This window comes from Schistocerca piceifrons, chromosome 2 (assembly GCF_021461385.2).
Source record: "Schistocerca piceifrons isolate TAMUIC-IGC-003096 chromosome 2, iqSchPice1.1, whole genome shotgun sequence".
NCBI lineage: Eukaryota > Metazoa > Arthropoda > Insecta > Orthoptera > Acrididae > Schistocerca > Schistocerca piceifrons.
The window spans coordinates 1,102,793,297-1,102,806,822 of record NC_060139.1 but is presented as its reverse complement, the minus strand read 5'-3'; the positions used below and the strand labels follow the sequence as shown (position 1 = coordinate 1,102,806,822).

At 39.8% G+C, this 13,526-nt stretch overlaps 1 protein-coding gene across 6 annotated transcripts in view; it reads left to right on the top strand.

The window, feature by feature from the left end:
- Positions 1-10,558, top strand: part of LOC124777979 (caskin-2) — a 1,020,751-nt gene extending 1,010,193 nt beyond the window's left edge. For all 6 annotated transcript variants that reach the window (XM_047253543.1, XM_047253546.1, XM_047253541.1 and 3 more), the window contains 4 exons: positions 332-1,165; positions 3,331-3,448; positions 6,068-6,140; positions 8,369-10,558. In XM_047253543.1, the coding sequence (XP_047109499.1) occupies positions 332-1,165; positions 3,331-3,448; positions 6,068-6,140; positions 8,369-8,486 (1,143 nt within the window). In that variant the 3' untranslated portion in view covers positions 8,487-10,558. The remainder of the gene's footprint in view (positions 1-331; positions 1,166-3,330; positions 3,449-6,067; positions 6,141-8,368) is intronic.
- The last annotated feature ends 2,968 nt before the right edge of the window (positions 10,559-13,526 follow it).

Here is a 13,526-nt window from a genome sequence, read left to right as displayed (position 1 = left end):
GCTGTGTATGTTTTAAGTTTTTATTTCATAAATTAAGTGAGATTTGTCATATTTATCATAATATATGCATGCTTTTAACTGTGCATGATTAATAGGAAATATGATAAAGGAGCTAGAGCAATGAGAAAAACAAAATTAGTGTCTTTGTGTTGATTTCACTGATCTGTTGTTCAGAATAGACTACATTTTGAGTGTTTTTTGGATTTTAGATAGCACAAAACGAAATGTTAACTTACCTTTTCCCATAATGAGTAAAGTTTATTAAATGTTCAAGTTCATCAAGTTATAGACGATTTGTTAATATCGACGTATCAATCTGTATTGTTTACAGATTCGTGGCGGTCGAGGAAAGTCACTGGAAAGTTTAGAAGATGGCAATGAGAGGACTCACCACACATTTAGTGCAGATAACACACAGACTTTCTACTACCAGCACGCCGTCCACGGGCCCGGAGGATGGCGACCACGCAGTTATGATGACGGAGATATTACTCCGACAAATGAAGCAGTTGCCCTGCATGAGGGAGGTGGCACACTGCCGAGACCCAGGGGACTGGTCCGTCCGAGACCCGTCGCAAAAATAGTCGCAAAGACACGTAACGACGGGTCGACATTTGCCGTCCCCGATTTTGAGAAGCCCGGCAGCACGTACTACAAAAGCTTACCGAGAGACCTTATAGATGTTAGCAAGTACGACCTGGATCGGTATTCGGGTGGCACCGGCAACGAAAGCCCGAGGATGGCGCAAAAGAAACGGCCACCGTCACCGCCGAAGAGGCAGTCGTCGAGGACCGGAGAAGCGGACGTCGTAATAGACTGTAGTGGGCCAGTGCCGAGAGCTACTGCAGATGTTCCCGGTAGTGGTGGACGAACTACTGTAGTAACTGTGGATCTCCATTCGACCGACCGGGGTACGTCAGTGTCACCCTTGTCACTGCCGGCATACCCGAGTGGGACTGGCGACGGTCTGGCAGAGCCCGACTTGCCCCTCCCACCTCCGCCAGCCCCGCCCTCACCACCGGGACTGCGAGAGTTGTCGACCATGAGTCGATCCTGGAGTAACATGCCTACAACTTCTGAAGCACACGCTGCCAGTGTCGAGCAGGAGCTTATAGCCAGTCTCGCGATGCAGCAGGGGCGTAACGGCTCTGATGCCAGTTTTAAAGTAAGACTCTGAGCCCTACTGAATGTTTAATGTCTTCTCTATTTTCATAACAACTATTACATCTGTAATATCTGTGTTAAGTTATGGACTAGACAACTGCTACTGAACTATTTAAAATGATGTGCCTCAAACATTTCTCATTTTTATACCACAAAAATAGTTGCAATACGTGAAACTGCAGATAAAGAGTGACACATGGCACTGCACAATTTCGGTATTTGATTATTGTACTGCCTTTGCAGCAATTTGAGTGGCAGGGTTTTCTTTCTACAAATGTTAGAGATGAACAGAAATAAGTACAAGTCTGTTCCTGAATGTGGATCCTTACCATGTCATTAAGTTAACTGCTTTTAACAGTTTTATCACTTCACCATAGAAGTGTGTGTGTGTGTGTGTGTGTGTGTGTGTGTGTGAGAAATTGATGTGCTTACTTTAGTTCTAACTGAATAATGTTGTGTGTAATAGAGAACTGAAAATAAATTGTGAAATCAAATAAAATGTCCTACAGACATACTAATTTACAAAGCTGATGTATGAAGAGTTTTTTTTTTTGGGGGGGGGGGGGGAGTTTGTGCAGTGCTGCATGCTGTATATCCATGGTGCCCACCACGTCAGTCAGTGTCTGTCATCACTTGCCTTTACAGAATTTTACAGATTGTTTATTTTTAGTGGACAGTTGGAAATCTTTCTAAGAGGCAACATAAAGCACCCCATTTCTCATTCTTTTAAAAACTGTATAATGTGGTGTCATCTCCATACATCAGAGGAGCCATAATTCTATATCAGAGCACACACAGCTCTTTTATCCTCTAAGGAAGGTCCAACCAAACAGTCACACATATCCCTTTATATCAGTTTCTGTTGGTGATATTAGAATGGCTGCCCACTTATACAGTTCATTTTTGCTTTCATGACTAGTCACTTTACGATAGTGTCTGCAGGTCATAGTTTGGGATGCTGGTCGGTATTGGCAGTTCGATCAACTCGTTCATTTCTGAGAGTTTAATAAACACTGTTGGCCCTCCACAGTAAAACTAGTCCAGTTTAAATTAACAGGAACTACATTTCAAACTAAAGGATGAATGTTGCACCACTTAGCAGTACTTAGTAGTGCTAAACAGTACTCCCTCTTGTTCACAAATAGATAGGCAGGTATCTTAAAATGATTGTGTTGTTGCGTTTATGCTGGTAGGATCAGGCTTCAATTCTGAGTCCCACAATCCTCACTTAAGCTATCCATGATGTTTCAAACTTCTCAGGTGAATACTGCAGTGGTACCTCACTCAAAGCCATGGCCAGTTATGTCTATGAACTACAAAAATGAACAATTATGAAAAGAATAAATTGCTACTCACTGTAAAGGTACACGTCGAGTTCTGGGCTGCTGCTATTATCCTCTGCTGCTTGCCTCACTCACACTGATACAGAAATAATTATCTGTGTGTTGTATTAACAGAGGCCTGTTTATAATAGGTGTTGTTGCTTCTCTCACAGCTAACAGATATATTCAGTTCTTGAATCTGGATAATTTTTGGGAGTGGCTAATGTGGGGTGCTTTTAAATTATTTTTGAATTTACAGTGATTTTCAGTTTTTGCATCATATCAGAGTGGAACTTGTTAATGACCTCCACACCAAAACATAAAATCCCAGTTTGAATCTTAGACAAGAAGGCAAAATCTGGATGAAAATAAAAGATTTTTGAAAGGTTGAAATTCTGCACTTGACTGTGACTGACATCTGGATTGCTACATTTCATGGGAGCTGCATGATCTGTGCACACCTCTCATCCTCTGACCTGGACATCTTTTATGAGAAAACTTTTACGAGAAAACTTCTGGTCAGTCAGTGAGGCATGCGGGCAGCGATCCGGTGCAAATCCGAATCGAGCACGCAGTCGGAGCTCGTCATCACAGTCTGTGCTCTGTTAATGACAGAAAAATTGTCATCTTTAGACAGAATTTTTTTTTAGTTCGTCATCTCGTTGTTGTGCAGTCACTATTTGGCTGAAACTAGGTTGTCATTTACTGTCTCAACTGTCAAATACTTTGTGACTGCTTCTTATTACATCACATGTTCTGAGCTTTTAATCTTATTTCTCTGTATATTTAATTTAGCTGCAGATGGGAAAGGCCAAGATTAAAAAAAAATATTTTCGTTTTACAGTCAAGTTCAAGCACAGAATCAGATTCCCTCCCTTTTGCTAATGAGAATGCAGGAACTATAAAGCAAAGGGTGACAAGACCGCATCCGACACTTACGACAATGGATTATCCCAAACAAGGTAAGTGACCTAATGGATGTACTGTTTTTTTTAAAACCAGCTGTCATTTTTGCACTCAAGCAAAAATAAGTATTTCACTAGATAGTTAATTACTTTGCACACTCCACAAAGACACAGCAGTCATGCAGTGGCTCATGTTAGTGGCAGAGTAGACCAGAGTGGCATGGTGGTCTGCCTTCAAACTGGGACTGTTTTTATTTCTACAAATATCAGAAATCCAATAATCGATATTTAAAAAAAGTATATTATTGTCGGCCTTCAGTATATCAAAGAAAAGTATCTATATATTGACGGAAAAAATATCAACGTACCTGCTTATAAAAATAATGTACAGCCTGTTATTTAAGTACTGATTTATTATTAGATATTCTGTACATCAACAAGCTAGCAGCCTGCCTATCCCCCTCAGAGCAAGAACTGACATGAAAATGATGCACGTTCACACTTGGCAATAACCACTTTGCTTACAATGGTAACTGCGTGTAAGTGGCACAATAAAAGGTGTCCGATGGGTCTGTCATTCAATTTCATCACATATTGGATTTCTCGAAAACACTTAATGTTGACTTCCCTGGTTTTTTCATTTCTTCTAATACCAGAGACCTAGCAGTTGTAGTGTCAAAATTGCGTGGTGAAGCTAAACGTTGCAGTTTCTGTCGGTAGCACCGAGTGCCGATTACGTCAGCGTTTCCCCTCACAATCTTGTCATTTAGATTTTTGTTCATCATTTTCTGATGTGAAGAAATAGCACACTAGTTGTGTTAAAAATTATTATTTAATGCAACTGGTGTGCTGCTTCTTCACATCACAAATCTTGTTATTCCATTTGCATCACCACCCGCTAGTGCAGTCAGACTTCTTCTTTTGTGCCACATGTACTTGCTTCACACAGTCAAAAAGAAAGATTGGACATGATGAAAGCGCCTTCAGACAATGAAAGTAAAATTATATTCTACTGGAATTTTAAATGAACATCAAATATTTACCAAAAATCATGAAAAAAAGTAATATAAAACAAAAATATCGGCACTCAGTATTGACATTTTGATTTCAATTTTATTGGGGGAAAAATACCGCCTATGGATATAGATATTTTTTGGGAAAAATATAGCTATATTGATGCCTTATCAACAGTCCTACTTCAAGTCAAAAGATTCACTCGTTTTAAGTCACTACCACTACTAAGCGTAGCCCTGTATGCTATCATTATTGTCATCATATTGTGTTGTCTTTGCCACACTGTGTTTTGTTTCATGTTATATTGCATATTAGTGGATTTTGAGTTATGGTAGGAATGAGTGATGTGGCAGCTTAAGATACAGTGAACACTATGCATTTCACATACAGACGCATGTGACATTCTAAATTTAGCGATGTCTGCTAATAAAGGCAAGCTACGTCGACTGTGACTAGGAACCTGTCTGCCAGTTGGTGTCCTACCCCCATAAGTCATCATGTCAATTGACTTTGTGGAGAGTGTGCATAGTGGTCATACAGCGCACAGGGATGTTCCTCAGATATGCAGCAGCTGTGTCACTGTGAAGTGCACAAATGTTTGTGCTAGGCTGCATTGTGTCCTGTTATCAAAATTTCTTTGTAATTAGTACCTCCTGACAAATAAAGGCTGACATGTTTAGGAAAAATGACATTTTGGTTGAGCTGAAGATGTACAGTAATTGACTGTTATGAAAATAGTTTATTGACTGGCACAATCACAATAATTTCAAATAAAGGCCACAATAACAGTCTGGATTCCACATTTGAGATAGTGAACTGTGGCATACAGTTATTATCTAAAGAAGCTCAATGTCAGCCAGAACCATTCATTTGTTTGAAATTGTTGTCATGTTTAGATTTTCTGTGTGTCATCCTCCAATCACTATTTTCATTTCAGAAATGTCGTTTTACATTTGGTGTGCTGAAATAGTTCAGTATTACATTTGCTGTGCTTAAAATAACTGAACTATTGACAAAAATGTGATAAGATCTGAAGTGACTCCCAGATGCGCACACAACAAATAAGATCAAAAATGCCGTTTACCGTGTAGATAACGGATGGCTCCGTGGAAAGGGCACAGGCAATTACTTTCCCAGTTCACAAGTTGTGCTTCACCTCTGATTACTTAGCTGTCAATGGTGTGTTAAGCTTTAATCTTGCTTCCTTTCTTCTACAGCCGTTGAACATCCCTTATCTTTCCCTCTTCCTTTCTTTCCTGATCAAAGAGTTCAAGTTCAGTTCAGTTTTTTGTAACATTTTGGAATGCATTGCATCAGTTAATTATTTTTAAGTATGGTAATGCTATGAAAAACTCCAAACCCTCTTCTTTTTCATCTTCATCTTAGTCTCCACCTTTTCTTCTTCTATTACGACTTCCATACGACGACCAGTAGACCTTTCGTGGAGAGCATTTTCTTTTCGTCCATATCTTCTTCATCCTCTCTCTTCATCTCTCACTCTCTGTTTCCAAGATCTTCAGTGTCCTCTTGTATTGTCTGATCCACTGGTGACTCTGTATCCTCTTCTTATAGACCACCCAAATTCATCTACCGACTGTAATATATTCCTTTTTATTTGTTCATGAAGTTAACTGATACATTAAAAAATTGTGTAATTTTCAGAGTTTACTCCTTCTAAGAGGGTCCAAAATCCACAAAGTGATCTAGCAGCTAGTCAGAAGGCACTAAGAGACCGGTAAGCACTGCAGACTTTGAAGAATTTTATTTCATTTTTGTAAAAATATGTCAGTTAAACAGGACATTCACACACTTTGTTAAACTCCTACTCAATTTATTTCCGATATCTTTTAGCTTTACCATATGATCATAAAAAAATGATGTAGGCTTAACATAGGATTCAAGTATGTTGTGAATAACTGACATGGAATTCTGATGTTGAATTTGCAGCTTGCACACATTTCAAATTTACATTGTTTGTCACACTGTTGAGAGATCATCGCTAATATACACTCCTGGAAATTGAAATAAGAACACCGTGAATTCATTGTCCCAGGAAGGGGAAACTTTATTGACACATTCCTGGGGTCAGATACATCACATGATCACACTGACAGAACCACAGGCACATAGACACAGGCAACAGAGCATGCACAATGTCGGCACTAGTACAGTGTATATCCACCTTTCGCAGCAATGCAGGCTGCTATTCTCCCATGGAGACGATTGTAGAGATGCTGGATGTAGTCCTGTGGAACGGCTTGCTATGCCATTTCCACCTGGCGCCTCAGTTGGACCAGCGTTCGCGCTGAACGTGCAGACCGCGTGAGACGACGCTTCATCCAGTCCCAAACATGCTCAATGGGGGACAGATCCGGAGATCTTGCTGGCCAGGGTAGTTGACTTACACCTTCTAGAGCACGTTGGGTGGCACGGGATACATGCGGACGTGCATTGTCCTGTTGGAACAGCAAGTTCCCTTGCCAGTCTAGGAATGGTAGAACGATGGGTTCGATGACAGTTTGGATGTACTGTGCACTATTCAGTGTCCCCTCGACGATCACCAGTGGTGTACGGCCAGTGTAGGAGATCGCTCCCCACACCATGATGCCGGGTGTTGGCCCTGTGTGCCTCGGTCGTATGCAGTCCTGATTGTGGCGCTCACCTGCACGGCGCCAAACACGCATACGACCATCATTGGCACCAAGGCAGAAGCGACTCTCATCGCTGAAGACGACACGTTTCCATTCGTCCCTCCATTCACGCCTGTCGCGACACCACTGGAGGCGGGCTGCACGATGTTGGGGAGTGAGCGGAAGACGGCCTAACGGTGTGCGGGACCGTAGCCCAGCTTCATGGAGACGGTTGCAAATGGTCCTCGCCGATACCCCAGGAGCAACAGTGTCCCTAATTTGCTGGGAAGTGGCGGTGCGGTCCCCTACGGCACTGCGTAGGATCCTACGGTCTTGGCGTGCATCCGTGCGTCGCTGCGGTCTGGTCCCAGGTCGACGGGCACGTGCGCCTTCCGCCGACCACTGGCGACAACATCGATGTACTGTGGAGACCTCACGCCCCACGTGTTGAGCAATTCGGCGGTACGTCCACCCGGCCTCCCGCATGCCCACTATACGCCCTCGCTCAAGGTCCGTCAACTGCACATACGGTTCACGTCCACGCTGTCGCGGCATGCTACCAGTGTTAAAGACTGCGATGGAGCTCCGTATGCCACGGCAAACTGGCTGACACTGACGGCGGCGGTGCACAAATGCTGCGCAGCTAGCGCCATTCGACGGCCAACACCGCGGTTCCTGGTGTGTCCGCTGTGCCGTGCGTGTGATCATTGCTTGTACAGCCCTCTCGCAGTGTCCGGAGCAAGTATGGTGGGTCTGACACACCGGTGTCAATGTGTTCTTTTTTCCATTTCCAGGAGTGTAGAAAGTTTGGTGACAATCTTGCATATATAACATAGTTCATTAGGAGCTACTTAACAGTGAGTTTACTTAACAGTGATAAATGAGTGATGGCAATGAGAGTAGTGTAGGGACATCAATGAACAGACTCTGAAAGTACCAGCAGTAGAACTGGAAATATAAAACTTAACAGGGGTTTTGAATCCTGGCAAAGTATGTATCTATACAGACATCTGGTGAACTTAAAACTACTTCTTCAATGTAGCAGGCAGACATGTATCAGACAGGAAATTCTCTTAACATGAACCCTGTAACAAATAATGACTAGTGAGATATGAATTTATATGAAGCTTGTGGCATGTACTATGATATACTGAGGAGTTATTATTTATAATATGTCACTGCAATGTAAAACACACACACAATTTTATTCCATCGCATATTGTCATATTACCCAGTGACTCGTACACAACTGCTATAGGTTTCTCTGTTATATATTGCTGTACTTTGTATATTTATTTCTATGACATCTTTTTAATTATTGTTGTGATTACAGATCAGCATCACAAGAACCTGCTGATGTTTTGAATGATATTGGAAATATGCTCGCCAATTTAACTGATGAATTGGATGCTATGCTTGAAGAAGAGAAGCGGCAAGGATTAAATCAGTGAATGTACATTTGTGCTTAAGTTCCTAGTGTAGGAATAAAAAAATTCCAAACTGACATTGTTTTATAGCTCAGCTGTCACTGTTCATAAGCTGAACTGGTAGAGCTCATCCAAAAGCATTGTTTACCTCATTTAAAATTTGAACTAAAAATGTGTGATATGGAGTAATCTTATATGTCTTTGGGACATAGCTGAAACTGTCCATACATGATAAGAATTTAATTTTTTATCAAACATAAATGATCATTAATGAAGTTGTGGGGTAGGTCCTATTCCATTTTATTAAATGTGAGTGTGCGTGAACTTAATAACTTTTGAGTTCCACAAACCTGAAAGAGATCAATAGTTGTAGTTTGTACAACTGCTTAAAGATACAAATTTTATTCACTTGACATTATCATTTATTTAATTTTAATGGCCGTATTTAAGAAAAAGAAGGAGAACTCCGAGGGACAAAAGTCCTATGCTACTGTGACAATGCCTTGTTCTTGGCAATATGAAAAAGGCTGACAAAATTATTTTGACTGGTTTGTGCATATGTCTTTTCCCACACACTAATTAATGTAAAATAATTTGCTAGTTGTTTATTAGCAACTAAATTAGCTTTAAAGATAACCATAAAAGTGATCAAGTTCCCTTGAAAAATTGCAAAGTGTAGTTTCTGCTGAGGAAAAAGTTGTATGTTGACGAATAGAGAGATAAGTCATCCCATAATTATGGTAGAAGAAATAAATGACAAATGCTATAACTGATAGCATGTTTTACTCTCACTTTAAGAACACCCCCTATTAAACAATATTTTGCATGAAGACTAAGTAAAAGGAAGTTAATTGAAATTTAAAAATTTACAGTCAGTAGTGCCTTGCAGTGTAACACATAAAAACGACTGCAAAAAGTTGTGAAATAACCTCACAAACAATTTGTGTAGTTGCAAGACAGAGAAGTTTGATGGTGCATCATCTTTCAGAACTTTAAGTATTCACTGGTTCACATTGGAAATTGAGGTCCTATTTTTTCTCAATCAGGTCTTTTGTTTACTTATTTCTTTCATAGTAAATGGGGTTTCAGACAACAGAATCTCATACTGCTGGAATGTTTCTTTTAAATGAGTGATGAATTCAGGTACACCTTTTGTGTTGAAATCATTTCTTTCCAATACTGTGATACTGTTCTTGGGAAGAAAGAACAAGAAGGAGAAGAGGAAGAAGAAACTGTAATTAATCTGGTACCCTGAATATTAAAGTTGGCCACTACTAACTGACTTCTCTTAATAATTTTGGAACTCGTCTAATAATTTGTTTTTGTCGTCATGTTTCTTCAACTGAAATAACAAACCTGGTTGAAATACATCCAGTAATACAGCTGATAATGTTGTTATTTGAAAGTGTCCAAGTTGAAGGCTTGTATCATTATCCCATTACATCTTTTCTAAAAAAAAGGAAAAGATTGCTCCATATTCCTGTATTTGTGGATAATATCAAATAACATTGTGACTACAATAAAATAAAAGTTTGTATATCCACATGCAGATAAAGCTCACTTGTTATAAATAGGTTAATAAGAGGGGACAAGACTGATATGAATATAATACCTACATGTTTGTTATATTCATGCTACAGAATTTTATAACAAAGGTCCCAAAATAAAGCAATATTCAGCCAGCTTCATATTATTCACAAATACACTTATTGGTTTTTAGCACATAAATTAAAAAGCGTTCTCTCTGAAAAATCCATTTGACAATTGAAATGGGGAAAAAAAGTTAATACTTTTAAGTCAAGAATTATTTCATAGCAGTCAAATTATGCTTAGGGATTGGTTGAGTAGCCTTTTCAAAGATTCATTAGATGGCAATGTTTTGTCTGAGAATGTCATGAATGGCCCTTTATGTTCCAGTTAAACTATGTGTATAGCTCATGATTAATATGTAGATTTTTGTACAAAATTAGTTAAGTCGCATTTCATAGAGAATAATGTTTTGTCTAGGATACCTAATAAATGAAACTTGAAAGAATATAGTGTATATGACACCAGAAATTCTGGTATTTAATAAAATAAAATTAATGAAGACACAACCAAAGTCTCTACTTAAATGTCCTCTCCCTCTTCATCCAATGTATTACCTTGCTAAAGTAAGTTAAATATTAATTAAACAATGGAAAATCCAGGATGGAATGTAACAATATTATGAGAAGGAAAGTTGCTACTCACTATATAGTGAAGATGCTGAGTCGCAGATGGGCACAACAAACAGACTCTCACAATTATAGCTTTCAGTCATTAAGGCCTTTGTCAACAATAGACACACGTGTCCTCGGTGTCTTTTGATGGTTGGTTGGTTGGTTGGTTTGGGGAAGGAGACCAGACAGCGTGGTCATCGGTCTCATCGGATTAGGGAAGGATGGGGAAGGAAGTTAGCCGTGCCCTTTCAGAGGAACCATCCCGACATTTGCCTGGAGTGATTTAGGGAAATCACGGAAAACCTAAATCAGGATGGCTGGATGCGGGATTGAACCGTCGTCCTCTCGAATGCGAGTCAGTGTCTTTTGAGACGGCATACATGAATGAAATGTTCTCTGTTTTCCAGCCGCATCAATTCAAATTGATGTGACTGGAAAACTGCGTGCACACGTGCGCGCGCACACACACACACACACACACACACACACACACACACACACACACACACACACACACACAATGAAACTCATACACTTGACTGCAGTCTCAGGGAACTGAAACCACGCTGCCTGAGAGTGCAATCTTTGCCTGATGGAATGATATCTAACACGTGTTCTGCTGAAAGAAAAAAACCATTTGCCTTCTGTCCTTTGATTTTCCAACTATGGTGCCATAAGATGATAACTACCACTTTACCCTCTTTCATAACTGGTGAACGATGCCTTATACTCTTTCTCATTGTCCCCACCAAATTTTTTCTGTACAGCAGTTCGCAAGAGGAGTAAATGTGTAATAGTTATTTGTAAGGACTGGTTGGTCCTCTCCAAAACATTACTGAGAAGCTCCAGGATGGTACTTTCTACCAGGATTTGAGACACAATGTTTGCGCATTCTTTTTATAAATGCGCAAGTATATCCAATACTACCGCATAATTTAAAAAATCTTAATACCACATTTATGACTTTTCTCTGGAATATACTGTAAAAACAAAAGTCATCCTCAGTTCATGCCATGCTTTAATTTATAATAATGGCTTCATCTGATATATATTCTGGGAAAATTTTTCTGTCCAATATATCTCATAGTTGCCTGAACTTATTGGTTTTATCATGTTCTTAGGTGGTTTATTGTCTGGAAAATGAATGCAATGGAGCAATAAGTGAATGCGATTTCTGCTTATTATTTTAGACAAAGTGTTAAATTTGAACAGAGAATTTGTGCTCCAACAATATTCTATTGCTGGATTCATTATCAGTCCAATGTACATAATAATGTTAAAAAAATTACAAACTTCACAATTAGTTTAACACTTCATCTGTACAATTTTACATACATATTTCCTATTTATTTCAAAACTCTACACCACATCTATTGGTCTCAGTCACAATCAAGTTAACTACTTTCTCATCAAAACATGAGTTGAAAACTTGGCATAGTTTCAAACGATTCCTACCTATAGAATAAGAACATAAGAAGATAAATCTGCAAAAAACAAAATTAAAAGCATTCATCAAGATACTGTTTTTTATTTCCTGTACACAGGCATCAACTCAGTGACAAACTACAAATTAATGAAAGTACAATAAGACACATGCTGCAAACACCACTATAAGAAGCCACAGCTGCGACCAAGGATAAACTGCTAATACATATATGCATATGCTTATGCATATGGAGACCAGTTTTGTTTTAGTGTATATGTTTCATCAACTCACCTTCAGGCTGTAGGACAACTTTTTGGTAGAAACTGTACTGAAAATAAGCTCTCTCTCTATACTGTGCCTATATTCTCTACATTTAAAAAAAAAGAAAAAAAATTGTACGTATATACATTTCACAACAATTGGATCGATTTCTATCAAGCTTGGTAGACATATCACTTACTCTCTGGAAAGAAAAACAGTGGTGGGGAGGGGAGGGGACTCAGAAATGTGACATAACTCAGGAACAGGTCGAGCAATTTTGACAATTGCCCGTCACAGTTAGTTCCGGGCATTCCGTATGTGGACAGCTCCAACTAGAAGAATCCTAAGACCTTCTGTCTTTGGTCCAGTGCTCCAGATTGCGATCTGGGGTTTTGTTCTCAGTACATGGAGCTGGCAGTCTGTCTGGGGTTCGCTCCCCATGTCGTGCCCACATTCTCAATTCTTCCTTATGTTGAGGTCTGCTGCAGCTCTTCCCCCCACTCCCCACTGAGTTGGTACCCAAAGTCAAAATTCAAGAGATTTTCCACCACCTTTATCTCCATTGACTCTCTTATAACATTGTCCAATATCTGGGGGTCTGTGCCAGAACCCTCGATTCTTCACAGTTCACATCTCGATTAAGATACTGACAATGCTCGGCAATGGCTGATTAAGTTGACTGTCTCAGCCGGGTGTGCCACTGATGTTCTGGTATCTGATGTCCACTGTCCTAATTATTTGGCCAACATATAACCTGCCAAAATGGCAAGATATATCAAAAATTCATGGTTTTCCTAAGCCCACACTGTCTTTCCCATTTTGCAGTATTGCTCTAATGGTCAGTTTTGATATTGTCTCCCTGTCTACCAAGGTACCACTCAAAGACTCACAGGAACTGATTACAGACAAATGTGATGATATGATGGATTTTTTCAGGCATATACTGATTCACCATATATTCTGCATTCGCCCGATATTACGAGCACACGAAGAGTGGCTGTGGGCCACCCCTTGTCTCCAGTTGCTGCCATCTGGGAGAAATTTGAGGAGCAAGTATCAGAGAAGGCTAGACACAAACTTACATATTTCTTCACGTATGTGGTTGATATATTTGTGATCTGGCCTCATGGCAGTGAGAGGCTGAAGGAGGTTTTGGAATATTTTAACTCACACCAC